The 24,188-nt window shown below is 35.0% G+C and overlaps 1 protein-coding gene across 7 annotated transcripts in view; it reads left to right on the top strand.

The window, feature by feature from the left end:
• ep400 (E1A binding protein p400) overlaps positions 1-24,188 on the top strand; it is a 62,053-nt gene that overhangs the window by 15,285 nt on the left and 22,580 nt on the right. For 6 of the 7 annotated variants that reach the window (XM_039772033.1, XM_039772037.1, XM_039772036.1 and 3 more), the window contains exons 6-25: positions 247-552; positions 1,119-1,304; positions 3,559-3,699; positions 6,929-7,007; positions 9,511-9,566; positions 10,061-10,115; positions 12,075-12,149; positions 13,082-13,278; positions 13,998-14,175; positions 14,405-14,541; positions 14,660-14,829; positions 15,134-15,308; positions 15,862-15,998; positions 16,163-16,349; positions 18,346-18,512; positions 18,729-18,889; positions 20,379-20,552; positions 20,914-21,075; positions 21,917-21,993; positions 23,031-23,329. In XM_039772033.1, coding sequence (XP_039627967.1) covers positions 247-552; positions 1,119-1,304; positions 3,559-3,699; positions 6,929-7,007; positions 9,511-9,566; positions 10,061-10,115; positions 12,075-12,149; positions 13,082-13,278; positions 13,998-14,175; positions 14,405-14,541; positions 14,660-14,829; positions 15,134-15,308; positions 15,862-15,998; positions 16,163-16,349; positions 18,346-18,512; positions 18,729-18,889; positions 20,379-20,552; positions 20,914-21,075; positions 21,917-21,993; positions 23,031-23,329 — 3,119 coding nt within the window. The remainder of the gene's footprint in view (positions 1-246; positions 553-1,118; positions 1,305-3,558; positions 3,700-6,928; positions 7,008-9,510; positions 9,567-10,060; positions 10,116-12,074; positions 12,150-13,081; positions 13,279-13,997; positions 14,176-14,404; positions 14,542-14,659; positions 14,830-15,133; positions 15,309-15,861; positions 15,999-16,162; positions 16,350-18,345; positions 18,513-18,728; positions 18,890-20,378; positions 20,553-20,913; positions 21,076-21,916; positions 21,994-23,030; positions 23,330-24,188) is intronic. The other variant, XM_039772034.1, reaches the window with a different exon arrangement.

The raw sequence follows: 24,188 nt of genomic DNA, 5'->3' as shown, positions 1-24,188 counted from the left end.
ATTGGCCAAACATGAACGCGGCTCGCAATTGAGTTGGCTTTATTACATAGGTGCCTTTTATATCTTAGACTGAAGTTAAAAGCATGGATATTAAAATATATATATTTTTGTCTGTTATTGAATATTCAGACTTAGTCAGCTTAGACCTTTGGCTTTGTCACTTTGTAGAAAAAGTGTTGGAAGTAATTTTTTAAGATGGGTGCCAAACTGATTATGCTCCCCTCCTGATTTTCTTTCCTTTCTCAGTCTGTAGGTTTAATAAGACCTAATTCTGACTCATCCCAAGCCAGTCAGAGGCTGTTGCCAAATTCTGCAGCTTCCTCCACCATATCTGCAGCATCTCTTGGAGGAACAGTCTCATCTACGTTTAGCTTTCCACCAGTAACCAACAGAACCTCTCCAGCATCCAACATGGCGGTGTCCCCAGTTTCACAGTCTAAACTTGCTAATATGCCTGGTACATCAGTGTCCAAAATATCTAACGTGAGTCAGAGTGCTGCATCACTGTCTCAGGACAACAACCAGGAAAAACAAGCTGAGCAAATTAAACTGGTGAGTGCGTTTGCTCAGAATGAAAGTCTTTTCATACTTTTTACAGAAAATGTTCAGGACTTGGTTGGCTTAACTGTTTGCTTTGTTCAGTTTGTGTCTGAGGTTTATTTTTGCTCTTATGAAAAATGATCCTGAAGCCATATTAACTCTTTGTCTTCTACATTTATATTGTCTAAGCATTTGAAGAGGTACATTGGTTTTATTGTCTTTTGCTCACAATATTACTTTGTGAAGTACTTAACAACTTTGTAAAGGTAATAGAAAAATAAATATACTGAGTGTATTTAATTATGAAAAATTCATCACAAAATGCAGAATGGCTATTTCAAATCCTACAGGTAATCTGCGTCTAGATGAGGGTATTAAGTAACCAGTCCAAGATAACAGGTGTATTTATCAGCATTGACACTGGAGGACTGTGGTTGATGATTTGTATACAAAAGAGTTGGGTCTTTTAAACTGTAGTCTAAAATGTTTTTAACGTGTTGAATTGTATAATTTTAATTTTAAAGGCAAGCATAGCAACTGTAGCTAAGAAGCTAGCATAAAGTATGCTTTGTCTGCAGGAAAATCACGTTCATCAGCGAATAGCCGAACTGCGTAAGGAGGGCCTGTGGTCAGCGAGCAGGCTTCCTAAACTTCAGGAAGGTGCACGCCCAAAATCTCAGTGGGATTATCTGTTAGAGGAGATGCAGTGGATGGCAGCTGATTTTGCCCAAGAGCGAAGGTGGAAGATGGCTGCAGCAAAAAAGGTACGTTGTTTATTTATTTATTTATTTATTTATTTATTTATTTATTTATTTATTTATTTATTTATTTATTACTGAATAGGTGGAGTGTATTACTTTTAACAACTGTACATTGTGTTAAGATTAAGGTGTTTCACATTAAAGTGAGTGAAGCTTATGTTGATTTTTGTAGTTATAAAAATCAGAATTGAGAATTATTATTACAGTATTGAGAATTGTTTTAGTCTGTCATTTTTTCTTAGGAATAACACTCAGTTCTTATTTGTAGGTTAGATAAAAAGGTATGTGACTAAACAGCGCATTGAGTTGCAGTTTTTTGTTCAATAGTAACTTTATTCTGCATGCTTAAAATGAGCTCTACACAGCCATGGCAGACATTATTTTTCCCAAGTTACAGTTTTGATAAGCATAGTTTTTATTTAACACATTCTGTTTAAATTATATTTTTAACAGAAATACTAGACCACTTAAACATGTTTAGTTTACCTGTGCATGCTAAGCATAAAATGTGTACACCTTAGTTTAGGAGGATGACTGCATCCAACTGTAATTAGAGTTGATACTTCTGGTCACATTCCAAAGGCAGTGGCCAGGTCTTTTGCTAGCTAACTGACTCTGTATTTTGGTTTTCCTGAGAATGCTGCATCACTTAAATTTGCATTTCTGAACTTGGTGAAGGGAGAAAGAACAAAATAACAGTTTAAAAGTAATTTTTGTGTCACAGTTGATTTGGCTTCAAATGCTATTTTTGATAATTAGATGTTGGACAACTCTTTTATTTAATTAACCACATAAGCTAACAAAGATTCCAATTTAAACATAACTGTAGTAAAAAAAAAAAAAAAAAAATTGTGTTCTGGGCCTACAGAGCAGTGGACAGGATGAGACCGGCACTATTTCTGACAATTAAAGTTGGGTCAGTTTCACTGTGAATATTTTGAAATTCCCTTCCACTACCACTTGATGTGTCCCTGATGCTCTTTCCAGCTATGCGAATTGATAACCGGCCACCCAGCTGGTCAATTGCAAGTTTTTTGTCAGCTGTAAATTGTTGCGATTTAAAACCTTAGGTTCTCATTTTCTTTGAAGTTGCGGACTTCCAAAGTTGGTTGTGTTGTATTTTTTTTCCTTGATCTCTAAAATGGTTTTAAAAAGATTTCTGGAAACATTCTTGCAGAAAAGTTATCAAATTCTTAATACTAGACTCCCTGAAGCCTGCTAAAATATTTGTAATGCCAGGCCACCTTAATTGTACCCGCAGCTCCTCATCACTGTGTTAATTGCGCAATGCAAATGTCAATTGGTCGCGGGAAGGCAGTCTGCTATCCCATCCCCAACAGAGGCAACTGAGGTCTAACAAAATTCCGAATTCTGTTCGTTTGTGGGAAAGTGCCTGGAGTTGAATAGGAAAATAATGTATCTTTATTTGAAATATATTAATCACATGTGTGTACTGTGTCTACAATGATCTATGTGAATGACATTTCTTGCGAGGCAAGAAATATTGACCACATAACTGAAGCAAATTTTTTTGTTGTTTATTACTATAACATAAGAAAATGTTGATGTGAATTGTGTAATATTTGAAGACTGAAGTCCAGATATCAAATAAACACTTTCACAAAAAGTATGGGTTTCACTTTTCTCACATTATTCAATTTACATGTTGCTGTCAATTTCTTTTTCTTCGCTTTTATTCTTGAATAAAACCTCACTTATTTTGTTACAAAAGTTACAACTTTTGTGAAAGTGTTTGATATTTGGGCTTCACTCCTCACACATTATACACTTAACGCCAACATTTTGTCGTTATTACTATAACGAATGAAAAAAATTCTGATATAGTTGTTCAAGAAATGTCTTTCTACATTTATTTACACAAATCGTTATAGATATGGAACACGTATGAAATGTATTTATTTCAAATAGATATATTATTTTCCTACACAATTCCAGACACAACTCCCAGATAAATGGCTGTGAGAATTTGACTTCAGCTGCCCTGGTGAGGGATAGGATAGCAGGCTGCCTTACTGCAGCCGATTGACACATTTGCAAAACAAAGGCACTATCGGTGCGCAGTTACTTTATTCAAGTATTTATGTAGATTGCATTAATTGAATTATATATCACCGCCTCATTATTGAGATTTTTGCCATTTTTTAATATTTCATAATAAAACCATATATCCTTTTTCTGTTATTTACCCTTGTGTTAATTTTCCTCTTTGTGAAAATAATTGTTACTCTCCACTTAGCTTGTCAGAACCTGTGCTCGGTACCATAAAGAACGGATGGAAAATGAAGAAAGAGCAAAGAAAGAAGGACCTGCTCAACTCAGGAGAATAGCTTGTAGCATTGCAAGAGAAGTAGAATATTTCTGGTCCAACATTGAACAGGTAAGGTATTAAAATCTACCTTAAATACAGAAGTAGTCACAATAATAACTTGCCAACATTGTGTGTAAGAAAATTATCTGCTGCAGGATCTATAGAATGAATTAGACTGTACTTATATACGAGAGTAATGGCACCTTTTTGATATTTTTATTTTTGGTTGATAAGTTGCACTGGGCCTTTCATAAGCATCTCTATATATAATCTTCATTTGGATCGTGATCTTTGTTTGTCTGCGAATGAATTAGAAGAAGAAGCACTAGATGGCAGTAGAGAGACAACTAAAACATAGGCATTGCATTAAGAATCTCCTCCAGGCTTATACTACTGAAGACTGTAGTACTCCAGTCACACCTCAAAACACAGACATTCAAACTAAACAAATTGTTGTGCTTTAAATTAATTAAAGAGATCTTCGTTTAGATCTTGATCTTTGTCTGCGAATTCCACACATGCGTAGACCATCTTCCAGTTTAGTACGTTGTTGTTACTCACAGATGTCAACAATGTGCCGGAATAACGAAAGGGGTGGTGGACAGTGTTACGCTGGTTAGCTCCTGAGGCCTGGTTAGAGAATGAGATTGCCGAAGATAAAAGGTACTTGCCTACGTAACATACGAATGAAAGAAAGACTGGGTAAAATGAATGACAACGTAACGGCACATTCCGGAAATTATTATTGTTACGTTGTAGCCGGCGAGTGCTGCGCGTCTCTCAGTTGTACCGTGGCTTGCTCACATGTCAGTGAAGTGATCCCTATTTATGCTTTAAAGAGCCTGGATACCCCTTTTTATAACCATTGCTCCGTGTATATTGCTTTACTCTTTGTATTGCCACAAAGCAACATGCGAGATTGGAGAAAAGTTGAGAAGACATCGTGAGATGAAACGATAGCGTCGTGAAAACGAGACGGACTGTGAACGGACAGAAGCAGAAATGCTCTTACACCACCACATAATTACTATTCGGACAGTGATTCCGAGTAGGCCGTTCCTATCGAATCAATGTCCAAGGGTTTTCTTTTGTAATTTTGTTTCCCTTATAAAAGAAATCATAATATTGTGCGACAAAAGGCCCAGTTCATGGATGGCAGCCGCGTTTAAACAGGGAGCCCTTCACAGACAACTTTAACACGCGCAATGTAGTTGGGCGCATGTGGCTAGTACCTTAATAAAGATAGAGATATGCTGATATATAATACTATTTTGACCAAAGTGCATGTAACTTGGCTTTTACATTCAGTTTCTCTCTTTCACTCCATGTCCTGGCTTAGAATTGGGTCAACATCCATTTAACATATTGAAAAAAGGCAACTAGTGGAGATTGAATTTAGGAGGGGCCTCTAGTGCCTCAGTTTGTCAGGGGCAGTAAAACATCTTGTGTGAACCTGGAAAGTGTCCACTGAAACAAATATTAGACAGAACTTTTGCAAACAAAAAGCTTGTTTTGTTTTAAAATAATGACCTTGAAATTATATTTTTCATACCTCATTTGTGTTTAATTTTGTGATTGTAGTTATCTAATTGTTTCAAAATGTCCAATTTCTCTTATTTGGCTGTGTCCTATGGTAGAGAGCATTATGGAATGTTCCAGTACCATCAGAAAAGAGAGGCTGTCCTACTGCTTATATTTTAAACTTCACCCCATATTGTTCGCATTTCTTTTGTCGTCAAAGGGAATTGGAAAACATAAGCTGCATTAGAAAATGCACCCCTCACTATAAATGAGCTTACAGCATTATTCACTTACTGGCAGCTTTTGAAGTCCTGGGGACTCCTTTTGATGTATACCAAAACAGTACTTGCATGCTTGTTACGTAAAAGGTGAAAGATTTTTCAAATAGTCATACACATTGATCATTGCCAACGCTACTTTGTCCACAGAAGATTTTTTTTAGATGTAAACGAATTTGTACAGCACAAAAAGTAGATAATATGTCTCTATTGGATGTTCCTAAAAGACTGTTTCATGACTTGGATATTATTGTGAAACTGAGGTGTTCCTTCATTACCATTTGCTACGAAGTGCTTGCCTCTTTTCTTTCCATGCGAGAATCATCTTAGATGGTAATCTTTGTGAAATTTCATTAAGGTGAGCAGTGTTAGTCGCTGAAGGTCTCACAACAGTTTACCTCCATCATGGCAATTTCTTTTTGTTAATCTGTGCTATTGTTCCTGTTCATGAAATACATTTAATGTATTCTTTATTACTTTCTCGTATACATAGTATAGACAATGTGTAGGAGTTATGAAAAAAATTTGACCTTGAGATTTTGATGAATCATGGCAATTTAGACCTTCCCAAGTTCGAAAATACCACTTTTGTAATTGTCTGTCTGTGTAAACAAGATAACTCAAAAATGCTTTGACCTCTGTCGTTAAGATTTTGTACACCTGCTTTATATCAAAAATAAGGAATCCTGTCAACTTTTGGGCCACTTCCGGCAACTCAAAGTGATACTTTAACTGAATACTTAGGCACTATGGTTATAATTACAGATAGATGATTCAAATTTTGTATAGATATTTATAATGATAGAAAGTAAACAGATTTGAAATTTGAGATAAATTACTCAACCGCAAGTAGTATTTTATTTAAACAACCATCTGAATTTTTTTGTATCATAGAAATATACACAATATTAAAAACTGTATTGAATATAACGCATATTCTTTCAATCACTATTATCATTTTTTCTTTTTTTTAATACATCATCAGTTTAACATGTAAATATAAGGATGTAATCGCAACAATAAGCAGCTACGTCCCCGTCTGTGTTCCTGGTAATACATGTAATGTTATGATTTTTTTCCACCATCATTCTCCTAAATAAATGTAGCTAAATGCAGTTTTACCTCTTAACATTTTATTGCAACAAATATATATTAACACTTTTTCTATGTTTTTAGGTGACTATTACTCTTTACTTTATACGTAATTTAGGTAATGCATATATAATTGATAAAATTCCTTCACCGTTTTCAGCCTCCTTAAGTGCAAAAATATCATTTTAGTTTAATTATAAATAGAGATAAATGATTGTGTATTGATATTATCAAATGATAAGAAGCGAAGAGAGATGATATTTGAGAAATATTGCTCAACTGGAAGTGGTTCTGGTGACCTTTTCTATCTCGATAAACGAGAAAGTCGAAGGGCGCACACTCCCATTTTTTTTTTTACAAATTTATTTCACAGACTGACGTTCATTTGTTCTGTGCTGATGTTTTAGGTAGTTGAAGTAAAACTACAAATTGATGTCCTTGAGAAAAAAAAGAACTCTATATGGTCACGAAGGAAAACAAACAAAGGTATGCATTTCTCACCCAAAGCGAGGTATTAATAACTGAATGTGTTGCCAGTTGTGTTAAATGTATTCATGTCCCCTATTTTATTAGTGTAATTTTTAGGAGGTGGGAAGCAAGTTTTAATAAGTTTGAGAGGAATAATTGGAGGAAAACATCTCATAAGCAGATGTTTACAAAAGCATTTTTTTTGTTTGTGTTTGCAAATATTATTTCTTCTCATAGATGTTTACACATACCTGGGAAGGGCTATCACTTATTATTGACAAAAGATAGATGGATAACAACAACAACATTTATTTATATAGCATATTTTCATACAAAAAATGCAGCTCAAAGTGCTTTACATAATGAAGAATAGAAGAATAAAAGACACAGAAAATAAAATAAGTCAACATTAATTAACATAGAATAAGAGTAAGGTCCGATGGCCAGAGTGGACAGAAAAAACAAACAAACAGGAAAAAAAAAAAACTCCAGACGGCTGGAGAAAAAAATAAAATCTGTAGGGATTCCAGACCATGAGACCGCCCAGTCCCCTCTGGGCATTCTACCTAACATAAATGAAGCAGTTCTCTTTGGATTTAGGGTTCTCTCAAAAGGACTTGATGATGATGGTCACGTAGACTTCTGGCTTTTGGTCCATCAATGTTGGAGCATCATGATGCTTTGAATAGGTGGTGGTGGCACAGGCCGCCGCCACAAAAAAAAAACGGAAAAAGAAACGGAAGAGAGAGCAGGGGTCAGTACGGATTTTAGAGCCACTATGAATAGTTATTATGATGAATTGAACATACAGAGTATCAGGATTAAGTTAAAGTGAAGTTATGAAAAGGCCATGTTAAAGTAATGCGTTTTCAGCAGTGTTTTAAAGTGCTTCACTGTATTAGCCTGGTTAATTCCTATTGGCAGGCTATTCCAGATTTTAGGTGCGTAACAGCAGAAGGCCGCCTCACCACTTCTTTTAAGTTTAGCTTTTGGAATTGTAAGGAGATACTCACTCATTTGAGGATCTGAGGTTACGATTTGGAAGATAAGGTGTCAGACATTCCAATATATAAGATGGAGCAAGATTATTTAAGGCTTTATAAACCATAAGCAGAATTTTAAAGTCAATTCTGAATGACACAGGTAACCAGTGTAGTGACATCAAAACTGGAGAAATGTGTTCGGATTTTCTTTTCTGAATTAGAATTCTAGCAGCTGCATTCTGCACTCGTTGCAAATGATTTATGTCTTTTTTTGGGTAGTCCTGAGAGGAGTGCGTTACAGTAATCTAGGCGACTGAAAACAAAAGCATGAATTAATTTCTCAGCATCTTTCAGTGATATAAGAGGTGTAAGTTTTGATATAGTGAAAAAATGCTGTCCTAGTGGTCTGATGAATATGCGATTTAAAATTCAGGTTACAGTCAACAGTTACCCCTAAGTTTTTTACTTCTGTCTTAACTTTTAATCCTAATGCATCAAGTATATTTCTGATAACCTCATTGAATCCACAGATAGATACTTTATTAATCCCAAAGGGAAATTCACATAGTCCAGCAGCCGTTTACTGATAAAGAACAATATTAAATTAAAGTGATAACAATGAAGGGGTAACAAACAGACAATAATTTTTTATAATTTTAACGGTTACCCCATCCCCCCGGGTGGAATTGAAGAGTCACATAGTGTCGGGTCTCCTCAGTCTGTCAGTGGAGCAGGATGGTGACAGCTGTCTGTCCCTGAAGCTGCTCCTCTGTCTGGAGATGATCCTTTTCAGTGGATGCAGTGGATTCTCCATGATTGACAGGAGCCTGCTCAGTGCAGCTCCATGCCTACAATAGAGCCTGCCTTCCTCACCAGTTTGTCCAGGCGTGAGGCATCCCTCTACTTTATGCTGCCTCCCAGCACACCACCGCGTAGAAGAGGGGCGCTCGCCACAACTGTATGATAGAACATCTGTAGCATCTTATTGCAGATGTTCAAAGACACCAGCCTTCTAAGGAAGTATAGTCGGCTCTGTCCTCTCTTATAAAGAGCATCAATATTGGCAGTCCAGTCCAATTTATCATCCAGCTGCACTCCCAGGTATTTATAGGTCCGCTTCTTTGTTCCTTAATTTACATTCTGCAAGTGTTTAGAACTGTGTTACACGGATGTAACACTGTTCTGTTCATAGAATGGACAATCTACTCATATTTGTTTAAAACCTGCTTAGTTTACCTTTAAGGTGGAGGAAAATATGTCACTTGCTTACATAGAAGCTATGGCTGGGACAGTAATCCTGTATTTAAGTTTTAAATTTGTCCTGACCCTTTCACTGACAATAAGGTGAACATACCATCATTCTGATGGTTCATAATAACTTTTATTTAAAGTACAAAAGTATAAAGGTGTAAAACTTAAAAATTCTTCTTTGCTTTAGTCCTTGGGCCTTTTTGAAGTAATTACAGGCTCATGTCTTTAAAGGTGTGTTCTGAAGGTGTCAAAATCTGAACATTTGTATTGTTGTATGTTTATTTCAGACCATGATGCAAGAAATCATGAAACTACATCTAAACCAGAAAAGGATAATATTGCGGTGAGATTTTAATTTATCTTACGTTTTAGTCACATAGCTGTGTTTTTAATGTCTGAAGAATCTTAACAGTATTTATCCTGCATTAGTGTTTAGTACTGATTTTGACAGTGAGCTACAAAATTTGTAGATTGTATATGATAAAGTATATTTAATCTGTTACTTGGATACATTTTGGATTGATATATTTAAAAAATAACAATATGCTCCCCTACAGATCTGAACCTGTTTCTGGGTTTAATTATAGCATTAGCAGGTTATAATGAAGCATTTGCAATTGTTTCTTGTGTTCTTTTTTTTTAATATCTAGGTGTAAACTGTGATATATCTCCGTGTCTTTGAATTCAGAAAGCCATGGAGATTGAAGTATACAAATAGAAGTGAAAGTGGCAAACAAAAATTGCATTAGGCTTATGCCAGTGTTGTGTTTATCACCTTGAATGTCAAAAGTAAACTTTTAGACCAGTTCCTCCATTGAATGTCTATGTTGTTTTCAGAATGTTTCACCAGCAGGAAAGAAAAGGAAATTGAGCACCTCATTAACCCATGAAGGTAAATCCTCTTCTATGCTTGTATTTTTTTAAGGTTTTATTTGAAGTAGAGTATATTGTGTTTGCTTGTACATATTTTTTTTTCATGTGTAGTGTCTGTAATAAAAAGCAAATGCGTGCATTCTTCATGAAATGAACTGTTTAGGCAGGAATTAAGCTAAATTATTGTTATCTAATGTAGATACTTTCATGTCACTTACACGATGTGCCTTTTAATTTAGTGATATAGCTATTAACCATAATTTGATTAAACTTTGTCTTTAGCACATTGAATGCGCTAAATATGAAGCTATAAAAACCAATTGCTAATGTACTAAAGAGCACCAAGAAGGATCATTCCAGTCAGATGCAATATACATTTTAATCTTTTAAAATGACTCTGCAGCCTTAATTGACAAGATGTGCCAGTGTTCATGCCATGTATCAGCTTATGTGTGCACAGTAGCTTTGCCAGTGAAGTCACTCATAGCCTAGTGGTATTAAGGCTGTTGTAAGTGTTTGCTCAGGTGCTCATTTAATTGAAACATTAAACAAGGCCCTCTGTTTTTCTCTTATGGGTGCTTATATCAAGTCTCTTGTATTAAATTGCTTCTCTACTGCATCTATATATTGTAAAATATATATATTGCTTTCCCCCTAGAATCATTCACTTTATTCAAAATTTTACGATGTTTTAAATGATGGCAAAAGCTGATAAGTACACCAAAGAGCCTGTTATTGCTTTGTCATAGCATATCTCTCATGTTCACACCATGCTTACAGGCATGTCCAAAATTCTGGTCATACAGTTAAGAGTGATTAGTACAAGAATGCGCAATAGAATCACCGACAGTTTAGAGTACAGTGTCCTGAACCCATCCTTCTTATGCCTTGAATTAGGTGCACTGACAAATTGAGTGTGTGATTCTTCCACAGTTGGAAGGCCTTGTTAACAGCTTCTACATCCTGTGATTGTGTTACACACTCTGGGGGGAAATGTGCATTCTTGAATCTGCTGAGTTAAAGTGATTTGTATGTGTAGGGTTATTAATTGAACAATTTCAGCATTTTGGGGAAGAAGTGACTTCATCTTGACATTGTTTCTAATCTGGAGAAAATAGGCAAAATTGTGATGGTTAAATCAATATCAAAGATAAATTACAACCTTATTTGAATTCATTCACACTCAATCTAATGTCCTTCTATTTAAGAGTTTTATTTTGTTTTGTAGAATTAATAGTGTATAGCATCTCTACCTTGTTTCTCAAAAGCATGAGTTTAACCGTGACTCGGTCCACACTCTGCTTCATTATGTAAAGGTTTCTATGTTGGGTAGATTAGTGAATCCAAATTGCACCAGCCTAAGTAACAGCAGATGTATGAGTGAATGTATCCTATACAGGTCTTTTCCCACATTTAGATTAGGTTACTTGATAGGTCCTTAAATTAAAATTGATTCAATTTTTTTCTGAAATGGATAAATGTCTTTTTTGTATATTTATTCATATATTTCCAGTATATGAGTTATCTATTAGTGAAATAAATCAGATTATTTCAGAGTAATTAGAGGAGCAAGAATAAAGATGAATGTCAGGTTTGTTGTATTAAGTCAGGCTTAAGGTTCATACAGTAACGATGCAAATGCTGATAAAATGATTTCAAAGTTCAACACAGTCATTAATAGCATGAATTGCTTGTAAGAAAAAGGAGCAAAACAGCTGTCCTTTAGAAATGGGACAAGGTTTAAAATGAGTGCAAATTTGAAATGTGGCCTTGTATCGTGTAATTTATAACATTACTGCATGACTAAAATGAAACAAAGCCAATCAAAAAGATTTTCTTTTGCACTTGCACCTGGTCAAAACTATTATTCAAAAAGAAAATATCATTTTACCATGATGAAATGAAAATGTCATATTTAATTATAAAAGGCTAGTTTAAATATTTATCATGAACAATACTATTGGTGTTCTTTATTTAGCTGCAGGTGAAGAGAACACGATAGAACAAGTGGTTGAAGGATCAATGGATCGTAAAACAGAGCTAGCAAAAGACGGTACAGTATTCCTTTTAATACATAAATAGAGAAAAGCCAAGCAAAATGACCCCTTTTATTGGCTAACTAAAAAGATTACAATATGCAAGCTTTCGAGGCAACTCAGGCCCCTTCTTCAGTCAAGATGTAATCAAGAAGGCGCCTGAGTTGCCTCGAAAGCTTGCATATTGTAATCTTTTTAGTTAGCCAATAAAAGGGGTCATTTTGCTTGGCTTTTCTCTACATTCATAATGACTAACACGGTACAACACCCTAATACATAAATAGTTAAGACTTTTAAGTCAGTTTATTTTTTAGTTAAAACACATATGTAATTGATGGGTAATGTTTAGGAACATTGTATTTACATAGTGAAAACAGTATTATAATGGAATTTCACCCTGTCACTTTATGTACTGCAGCTGCAGTTTGATATTAAAGCCCAGTTGTCTGTAATTCTACATAAGCTGTTGTCACCATTATGAAGGAATTTTGAATATATTTTTATTATATGAGGCAGCAGCAAGCTGCAGCCTTGTCTTTAGCCCATTTTTATTGCCACCAGCATTGACCTTCATTAGTGAAACAAAATGGTTGCTTGAAGCTAACAGTATGCAGTTGCATCCCATTGCAATTAAGCCAGTTTTTAGAATATTTAAAAAATCCTTCATGGATGATAAATGTTCTTGAAAGGTCAAGCCTGGTATAGCTTTTCATGTGTTTATCGCCCATATTTGTTTTATTTGGTTACACTGAGTCTTGAGACATTTTGCCCGATTTATTTTTATTTACACATACTGTACACACAGTCCATAAAGTCACTGGATTTGAACTACTGTATGTTTACACCTGGGAAATTACCTTGACAGGCCAAGTATGCCATTTTTATTTTTCATTTTTTAAAATGGGTGCAGTTTATGTTTTGATTTTTGGAAACCTTTGTTTTGTTTTAGACATGGACGAAACTCATTCAGACACCATATATGAAGAAATTGACATCGATACACTGCTTAACATTGATCAGTACAGAAGTACTGAGAGACTAAATTCTTCTCAGACTGATACAAAGAATCCAAAGAAAGATATTACAGAAGTGGCAGCAGTTGCTGAGCTTCTCCTCCCCAAGGGAAGTGCCAGGATAGTTTCTGCGGTGAGTACCTTTGGTACAAATTCTTTTTCCTTACTGTTTACTAATGGTAGCAGTATTAACCTATCAACAGGGTTGCATGTTGCTACACTGGTATAACACAGTTCCTTGAATGGACCTAACAATTGTCACTCTAGAGCAGTAGGCTCTCAATTTAAGTATGTTTTATCTATCTGCATTTTCTCCACATGCTCTGTCTTATTAGGCTTATTGATCTATTAAAAAAATAAGTATCAAGGATGGCGGTTTATATTTTTGAGAGGTTATGCCATGATGCTGCTGGGGTGAGCAGCTTTAAACAAGTTCGAAAATATACACTACACATGACAGACTAAATGAATCATTAACTGAGGTCCGAGCTAATGTGTTGAGGTTGCTTTTTTTTTTTTTTTGAACTATAAAATATGTGTATAGTGTGAGATATTCAAGATAGCTTTAAAACATTTACCAAGAAATTTCCTTAAAAATAAATGTGTAAAGTTTCAATATAAGTGGTCCACTGGGAGTAGACTTTTTTCATGTGAACAGAAAGACGAACATTATTGTATTTGGTACATTTGAATTTCACACTAATGCACCTAAAAAATGCTCACTGCTGGGATGGAAATACTTTTATTGTGTTTCAGAAAGTCTTGAGGAGGAAATTAACTGCGACCTTTATATTTAGGTTTTTATTAGAAATGTTAATGTCTGGTTTTTATACATTTTTTTGTATCTCAAAGGTTCGCAATGCACCACCCTTTCTGCTTCATGGAAACCTTCGTGAATACCAGCAGATTGGAGTAGACTGGTTGTCAAATCTCTATAGGAATCAGTTGAATGGCATTCTAGCAGATGAAACTGGTTTGGGAAAAACTGTTCAAACAATAGCCTTCCTAGCCTATTTGGCTTGTATTGAAGGTAAGCTTTTTTTTTTCTCCATATGTGTAAAATAATAAATACTGTATGTGTAATTTATGCATAAATATAACTAAAATATATAAAGGGTGCGTATATATGTGCATGTGGGCTCAAGTTCATTAGTAGTGTTAATCCTCTTGCAAAAAATATTACCACATTAATTTCTGTGGTGTTTATTTTGAGTTTTTAGTGTTCTCATTTGCACGCCTACTTGTTGTTTTTAACGTAGGCAACTGGGGGCCTCATCTAGTCGTTGTCCGTACTTGCAAAATCTTAAACTGGGAGATGGAACTCAAACGCTGGTGCCCTGGCTTTAAAGTCCTCTTGTATTTGGGCCACAAAAAAGAGCGTGAATTAAAGAGAAGGGTAATTAACACCAAATTTTAATTCTTTATTTTTATGCATACATATTTAAATTCTTTTTTTTTTCCCACTAATAACCCCTAAAACAAACTTTTGTCGCATGATTTCTTTGTTTCCTTAGATATGGTCAGAGCCAAATGCTTTTCATGTATGTGTAACATCTTATAAACTGCTTTTAAGAGATCGCAGAGAATTCTTGAAGAGGAGGTGGAAATACTTGGTATTGGATGAGGTTCAACTTAATAAAAATATGTCTGAAAAGCACTGGAATGTAATTATGTCTCTGAAAAGGTTTGTTCTTTTAAAATCTAAGGAAAAATTCTCTCTTTTCTCTCCGCAATCCCAGCCACTATTCCATAGTGGCATTTTTCTTATTTTAAACGTGTAAATGCTGCCTCACATCTGCCTTCTTGTCTTTCTCCTCATTTTTTTGTGTAAGTTTTAAAATAATTGAAGCAGTCTCTGCAGCATCACATTCCATTTGTTCTTCCAATACATGGTTTTCTGTTGTATAGTGAGCTTTTTTGACAAATATTGCTATTTCATGAAGTTTTCCAGTTTCTCATTTGTGTTTTGTTTTTTATTTTTTTTTAAGCCAGCGGAGGGTGCTGTTGATTAACACACCTCTTCAGAATACCTTAAAGGAACTGTGGACAATGGTGCACTTTCTTATTCCTGGCATTGCTCACAATTATCTTGACTTCCCAGTCAAAGCTGGAACAGATGAGAATCAAGAATATTGTCATAAACTTGTTATTAGATTACATAGGGTAAGCTTTTAATGTTCTGACAACTTAATGGTTTAGGCAACTATGTGACACTTTGATCAGTTTATTTAGCTCTTGTACTTCCAAGGTTATCTAAACCATGGTACTTGTATTTTAAGCACACACAGATTTATCAGTGCAGTGATTGGAAAATGAACATCTTGGACTGACTGTCAATGTTCCTAATGTGCTTAAAATATATATAACGTTTATAATATACCAAGAGAAATAAAATAGAACGTGGCAATGAAGAATATATACGTGCCTGCTACTTTGCCTAGATCTTTCTTTTTCTTTTTTTTTTTTTTTTGTTGAGCATCTTTTTCTTATTTCAAAAATTTCAGTTTCATTCAAATTCTGTTTACACATTTGAGATTTAAAATTGATGACCATCTGTGATAGATGCTTGCAAATAAAGGTACTAGTTAAAATTGATTTCTGTATATTTGTAGTTCTAGTATTGAACTGAAAATCTAAAATCCTTAATGTTGCTGTTATCTTTTATATGGGAATGTTCTGGTAACAACATTTTAGAACAGTATTTTTACTTTTTTAGATGATTCAGCCTTTTATATTAAGACGTACAAAAAGAGATGTGGAAAAGCAGCTTCCAAAAAAATATGAGCACATTCTAAAGTGCAGGCTCTCTAAGAGACAGAAGATATTGTATGAAGATGTTATGACTCGAACTGCGTAAGCTAACTAATTTCTCTGCTGCTCTATCCATCTTTGACCTTTTATTACTGATGACGGTAAACTATATACGTGAAAAGGTCCCTATTGAAGTATATTGTTTAAATTGCAGTATTTTGTAGTCTGTCTGTCTTAAACAAGCTTATCTTTTTTACTGTTGGCAGAGCACAAGAGGCCCTCAAAACAGGCCACTTTGTCAGTGTTCTCCATGTACTAATGCAGCTGCAAAGAATTTGTAACCATCCGGATCTAATTCACCCAAGAACAACACAGTCAACTTATATCTTTGATGCTCTACAGTATATTGTTCCATCACTCATTTTAGGGGCTTTAAAATATAATCCTTGGAAGGTAAGCACAGTGTACATTGAAATTGATGGTGGTTGTGGTGGATGAGTGGGAGTGGGGTTTTATATGGCAAATTTATATCAGAAGAGTAAACTGTAAGTGAAAATTGCATAGTATGTATGAATTCTAAATTGGATAATCTTTGAAAGGGCAGACCTTGTTTTAAGAAAAAATTATCTAGTCTGGGTTTATGTGTTTTATGTAAAACAGATGGTGTCCAAGTTAGTTATATTTCACTACACTGCTTTAATGGTAAATTGTCCATTTGTCTTCTATCATATTATCATACAGTATAAGCATTTGTCTGATTCTTTCTAGTATGTTAGGTTATTATAATGACAATTTAAGGGTAAGCCACTAAAGCAAGATTACACAATTGACACAATGCAGTTTGTGGACTATAACATACGCTCTGATATAATTTCTTCCTCAAGTTCCAGCAACAACAAAATCGCAGCATGCAATACTTACTCACTTAAGTAAGCTCAATAGTTATATTGGAAGTTTAATTGGTCAAGCATGCTGCCTGTCACAAAGCTAAGGGAGAAATCTCTGATGTAATAGCTCTGCTTATCCAGAGCAATGCTGCAGGGCACCCCAGCAAGCATAAAGACACCATACAGTAACAACTCTTGGAACGGGCACAGGACAAACTCGCATATAAATACGCTATGGCCAAGACAGAAATGCAAATCCACTTAACCTGAAAGTATTTGAATTGTGGGAGAAAACTGGAGCACCAGAACAAAACCTACACGGACATGGGTTGACCTACCACTGTGCCAATACAAATATTTCTAAGTGGATTTTCAATGTAAATATCACACTACTGCCTTTTTCTAAGTCCAGATTGAGAGAGATGAATTAGAGGTAAAACAATTCAGTGATTGTGAGTCTGATTGGAACAAATAGGTTTTGCCACTGGGAATCTCCTGGGGCCTTATTTAAAAAAAGTTTGTTTGGATTTGAGCTTACAAATATGCGGAAACCAAAAAAAAGAGAAAAATGCACATCACAAATAATTTATTTTTGAAACCTGGATTTCGTAGTTTATCCTTCATAAATCATAATCACCTTGTAAATGTGCTTATATGAGCATAACTCAAATGCTGCCCTGAAGCATTCATTTATGGAACTTGCTAATCAACCTTTATACTTGTGCAATCACAACGCCCTGGAACTTCATTGGTTGGTAGAGCAGCTTCCCACCTGATGTATCGAGACATTGCCACCTGCATTTAAGAGTATCTGGCTGTGCTCAGCAACTGAAAGTTCAAGATCATGTTTAGCATTGTAGTGCCTTTTCTCTGCGTTTGGGGATCAGGAAAGCATGTAAGGCGTCAGTGTCTGAGCTGAGTACCTGTTATTACCTGGCATTTTTTTTTTTTTTTCTTGGTACATACTTGTGCTGGATTAGTGTCATAGATTTTACAATTTCTTTGGTCAATCACCTACTCTGTGACACTACTTAAGAGGTCAGTGCAGTTAAGACTAAAGCTAGGAAGTAATTCTTTATGCAAGAGGTCATTAGAATCTGAAACAGCTTATCAAGCCATGTTATTGACCAGAAATCTTGACACCTAATGAGATTTTCAAACAATATGGCCATTGGCTAACTGAGTGATCTTGATTGATTAAATGGTCTCTTGTTTGTTAAACTTGGGTTCTTAATTAAAAAAGAAAATTGCAATTGTACCTTTTTTTGTTCCTTTATGTTTATGGTTGACAGACTTGAGTGTATGGTACCTCATAATGAAATATTAAGAGGTTATAGACAAGCCTATGCTGTTTAAATTATAGGTAATTGTGGAAAACTGAGTTCTATCAGGTGTATTACTTTTTTAAATGGTACTTGAAAATTTGAAGTAAAGCATTAAGGTAGGTCCTAGAATTCTATTTATGGGTCACTTATTTAGGTATTATTTAGTTTACTGTATTGCATTTCTGTTTTATAGTTAGCAGATACATTCTGGTATATTTTGACTTTTTATTTTTGTAGACTGTGGATATGTCCATCTTTGATCTGATTGGCAGTGAGGACAGGCTGTCACGTTATGAAACTGAAGTGTTACCAAAACAGAAAATTACCAGGAAATTAATTGAGGAAATCTTTAGTTCGCCAGACCCACCTAACAGGCCAAAACCAATGAAAATAAAACCCAGCAGGTGTGTTTTACTAATTATTTAATTTTTATCTGATTTCTAAGTCAAATTAATGTTCTGTTAGCTTTTTTTGATTTCAGGTAAACTTGGTTACCAGGGTTTCTTAAACTTAGTAATTATATAAAGAAAATTAAGAGAATGCTTCTTGCATTTCTTTTTCTTGTAGATATTACTTGGTTTAGTATTGCACTTTATTAATTTCTGATGTATATTTGGCAGGCTGTTTCAACCAGTACAGTATGGTCAGAAACCTGAAGGCAAAACTGTTGTGTTTCCTGGAGCTCAAACCTCTCACGCCACAACCACTACAACCACATCTGCTTCACAGCAGTCTCAGATCAGAGGGAGATCACCAATCACCACTGTTCCTCCTTCTCAAGGTAATACTGTATGCATGTTAACACTGCACAGATCTTGTGTGAATAATTCACAGAAAGTACCATTGTTGAAAGAGACTAAAATTTATCTCTTGCATGTAGTTCAACTTTTTTTTTTCTTTTTTTTTTTTCCTTTATCCAAGCACTTTTGGGACATGTCCTATATGATCTTAGGTTTGTCACTAGTATGTCTTGGTTTAAAGAAATGAGTCAAATTTGGATATTGATTTTGTACCTGAAGACTAATGGTTCTTTGTGGAATTTAATTCAAGCAATAATAGATAATTAGCAATTAGCCAGAAATAGTTTAGTTGCTTGCAGCAACTGAACTTTTAACATGACTTACTCATTTAAGTAGTATTTATCTCATTTAAGTGGCACCATGTAACTCCCTTCACTTTTACCAGCAAATAACTTACTGTAATACTTAACAAATTTACTTTTTTATTGGAACCTGTTTAGGTTGTCTCCGGGTCACATAACAATAGTAACATAACTAAGTGTAAACTATGCGTCTATAGTGGAGTACATAAAATATTGTTATGAAAAAAATCATTTTACAGAGCTGAATTAAATATATATTTGCCTAACTGCAAAAATCAGAATTAAAATTATTGTATTTAACAACCCTAGAACCATATGAATTAATCATTCATTCAACCTGTTTGTTTGCACTTGACAAAGCTTTAAGCTCTCGCTGATTTTGCTTATAATTGCCCAGATCCAGTTAAGGCTTGGTGCATTTACATATAACAGATTATCACTCAAAACTAGCTCCCTGCAGCAGATGAATCTTGGATAAAGGCATTTTTTAAGTTTGTTTTACCTGTAAGTGTAAACACAATTTTCTACTCTGTATTTTAAAACTGTTAATGCTGGTAGTTGTCATTTATGCAGTGCAGCTCTCGTCAAATTAAAGCAATCTTTTGGAGCAAATTAAACACAGTCTTACTAGTTTACCTAAAAACAACAGATTTCACTGTGCATTCACATTTCTACATCAGTTTTAGTGAAAATGGGTTTTTGGGGATCAACAGGGCTCATCAGTTCTATTCCCCTAATTTTTCTTTAAGTAATTACCTCGAGGTATTAAGAAAAAACATCTTAATATATGATCCTGGGATTTTACATATATGTTAACTACATGCGTTACCTATTATCATCTTGGAGTCATTTGTGAAATATGGTCTGCTTAGAAGAAACAGATTGGCAGCTTTTGTGTGTATTTATTTCAAAATATAGACTTTTTTTGGTGATGTAGAATAATCAGTCAAGCCGTGATCCCAGTCAGGCTTGCTGCTACTCGTTTTCTTTTCATTGCCATTTGTATATATCTTTTAGTCACTGTATTGCATGACACTTGAAAGTTGCTTGAAACGTTGATGGTTTGGATACTAAAAATTGATTCAATGGGCTAGATAACTCTGGAGTTTATTTATTCTTGCTAATTATTTATGGCTATTTATAGCTTTCTTTTTATACTTATGTAAAGGTGGAGAGATAGTGAAGATTGCTCATCTCCCTTCTATTGCTGGAAGTCAAAACAGAGTGTCTCCTCAGGAAGCTCCGGTGACACTGCAGTTTCAGGGCAATAAATTCACCCTGTCTCCAAGCCAGCTTCGCCAGCTGACTACTGGCCAGCCTTTGCAACTACAAGGTACACTCGGTAAAGTAATTTTCTATTCATATATAATGTCTATATTCATGTGTATTTTTTAATTTGATGTTTTTCATGTTTGTAATTCTTTGACAAAGGTGCTCATTGAGTAAACTAAAACAAAAACAAAATTCTCTGAATTTTGGGATAGACATTTTAATGTATTCTTAACAGACAATCTTATTTTGTGTTACTTTTTGGATGATGAGCTTAACTAAAAACATCCAGATTTTGCTATTAAAATGATAGATTTTGTGCACAGTGTTTTTAGTTTATGAAAAGAAAAATGGCACACCACTGCCAAGTTACACTATTAATAGGACAGAAATCGTGTAGGGTACTCAAAGTTTTGATTTCCCTGCTTTTCCAGGCAATATTCTACAGATTGTGTCTGCTCCAGGTCAGCAATTGATGAGATCTCCAGGCTCTGTTGTGATGCAGACCACCCCTCAGACCCCTGTTGTCCCAAATGCAACAACGGCTCCAATCGGCCAGCATGGAGCTACGGCGCCCTTGACCTCTGCTGCCCAAGGTACAATTTAAGTTTTAAACCATTTTTACTTTTGTAGATATTCTAGGCAAAAACTTAGAGGACATCACGTGACTAGTGCTTTGATTAAGCAGATGTGGATTTGTTCATGTGTTTGATCTCTATATCTTTTCGGATTCTCTTTTACGGCGAATAGTTACAGCACTGGGAGCCTGCGGTTGCTTCAGGATGCACACATGTTGTCCCATTTATCCCAAAAGAGTTTAGAAGCCTTACAGTGGGTAAAGCATAATTTTGTGTCCAAGTGTAGTGACTCTTCAGGCAAAACCAACTGTCATTGGATAGGTTTCCTTGTTAAAGTCGCAAAAAAAGAAAAAAATTCCAGTGAGCTAAAAGATAGCAGTGATTCCGTTAGAGTGAAGATTTTGTATTAATCATTTTTATATAAATGTGGGTTATGAAACAAATTATCTGAGTTTCCATTATTTCTTATGGGGAAATTCACATTGATATACGAGTGCTTTGGATTACAAGCACGTTTCCGGAACGAATTATGCTCACAAACCGGGGTTCCACTGTAGTTAAAGGAGCTGGTTTTATATTGCCTTCATCAGTTTTGATATTAAACTAGGTCTTGGATAGTGACATCAGTACAATGTCTTAAGGTTTCATTATTTGTATTTGATTTTAATAGAAGCTATTTGAAAGTGAGCTAGACATAGGTATAAATAATGTATATACAAATAGAGAGAAATACATGCACACAAATCATACTTTATTAGACAAATTGAATTGAAATTATTTTGTTGTGGTATTGTTGATAGCTTAATGTAAGAAACCAGTCGCATAAGTTTCTAACATAATTTGTTGTGTATTTTTTAAGCATCCTCAGCAGTTTCAAGGCCTACTATCACTGGTGCTAATGTGAAGCCTTTATGTGCTGTGGGAAATTCTACTCAGGTAAATATGCATGCAAAGTACCAACAATGTGCAGTATTTCTAAATAAGTAAAAAGCTCATTTTTACCTATTGGTATTAGTTGCAGAAGAATACAATGACAAATATAGTACTTTAAGTATTTTTTTATAATAAGTGAATGTAATTTACATTTCATCTGTAGTTCCCTTTTATGCTGCACATGCACTTTGGGGTTTAAATGGTAAATAGCCTAGCAAAATAATATGTTCCTATAATTCAGACTGCGAGAATTCTACTTTTTATATCTACTGGTTTACTTTTGGGCACCGCAGTCTGGATTACAGAGCTTTTCTGCTGATTGTGTTGAATTTCTAAGCACATTACAGTGCATGTGTATATACAGTATTCAAGTATTTTACTTCAGTTTAGCTGTTTGGCTTATATACCTGAAACAGCTGCTTCACATATACTTCTGTTATATGTGCATTAAACCCAGCAGCACCAACCCTGAAGTAAATCACCTATAATTTTTCAATTCTACTTCCTTGGTAAAGGTCATTATCGATTGATACACTCATTCCATTTTTTGACTTAACACAAAGGTTTGGTTCCTGGAAGATGTGCCATTTTGTGTGGTGAGTTACATGTAGCCTGTGACATGTAGAGACACAGAGTGAAAGCATAGCATTTGAGAACCAACTAAATTAAAAGTAATTATTTCTCTGAATCTATTTTGCTAGAAGCAGAATGAAGTGATATGCATGTTTTTCAGCTCAGCCAGCCCTGCCAGTGTCCTCAAAGTGAACAGCTTGTGTTAACAGAGAGCATCTCCACATGGCCATTTGGCTTCTTGTTACGTTTTTGGTGCTTATCACTCTATTTTATGCTATTAAATAATATTTTTAATTCCAGTACTGGGATTGGGGAGACAGCATGTATTTATGTAGCATTAGAAATAAAACCCCAAGTAAACCTGGACAGGTTATTGTTGGCAATATTTTAATTTTCTACCCTACTGTCCACTTGGGTGTGTGTGTGTGTATTTTACAATCAGTAAACAACTCTCTCTTTCTCTCAAGGAATCATCTGAGGAAAAGACTCGCTTGATCAAAGAGAAGTTGGACCGGTTGTTTGAAGTAAATGAAAGACATTGTAACCGGTCTCTTATTTATGGTACAGACCTGTTAAAAGTATGCTTGCTGTCTGGCAATCATTTACAGCCAAGGAACTTTACTGGATTTGATCATTCCTGGCGCTGGATTGGCAATGCTAATTGTGTAAATGCTCAGAACGGATCTATTCACTCAGTTTCTTATCTGAAAGATGCCTGTGTAGCTTCTGAGCAGAGTGTAGCAGGATTACAAGAAGTTACAAAGAGGTAAATGTTTCTAAAAACCTAATTATTGTAGCAATTTAAAATCTACATTGTTGCTCTTAGAAGAGTGTAATTATTTTTTATGCAAAGATATGTTTTGTTTTACACCCCCCCCATTACGTAAGACTGAAAATAAGAGAATTTTAAATGCCAAGGAGATACATAATATAGTTGAGAACAAAACTGATTTTAAGTAAATGTACACTGTACATTGTATTATGCTCAGGTTTATGGCAGAACCTTTTATTTTAAATTCTCAATAGTGACAATAAAGTGGCTACTGAACCAGTTGCTCTAAATTCTCATTTGTCAAATGTTTGCCCTTTTGTCCTCCAGTGCTGTCATTTTGTAGAAGTGAGTTCAGTGGTTCTAGTTTGCTTTATGACTGACTGTAGAGAATGGATTTTCTCTGCATCAGGGGTGTCAAACTCACATCCTGTTGGGCTGCAGAGGCTACCGATGTTTGTTCCAACCACTTTCTTAATTAGTAACCCGTTAACTGCTGCTGATTTAACATCATGCATATGTCTTCATTCTGACTGACTTGCTTAACTTGTGCCACAGAGGGAAACAAAACAAAGCAAGTCAACAGGTGAAAAGCTAATGTTTAGCTGTTAATGAAAGACATTATTTAATTTTTTGGCTTGTTCGTGTTTTCATTCTGAAGCTCCAGTCATTTCCATAAACTAATTTTCTTTTTACTGAGATCAACATCCATATTGTATGGACCAGTAGAGGTCAGTATTCCTTAGACCTTTTTTATTATTTATTTACTTTCCAAGTAATTAATTGAGATTTTTTGTAAGACAGGTGCAAGTAAGATCGTGGTTAGTTGGTCATCTTTTTACCTCACTGTCCATCT

Source organism: Polypterus senegalus, chromosome 12 (assembly GCF_016835505.1).
Source record: "Polypterus senegalus isolate Bchr_013 chromosome 12, ASM1683550v1, whole genome shotgun sequence".
NCBI lineage: Eukaryota > Metazoa > Chordata > Cladistia > Polypteriformes > Polypteridae > Polypterus > Polypterus senegalus.
This window is presented reverse-complemented; position numbering and strand designations above follow the sequence as displayed.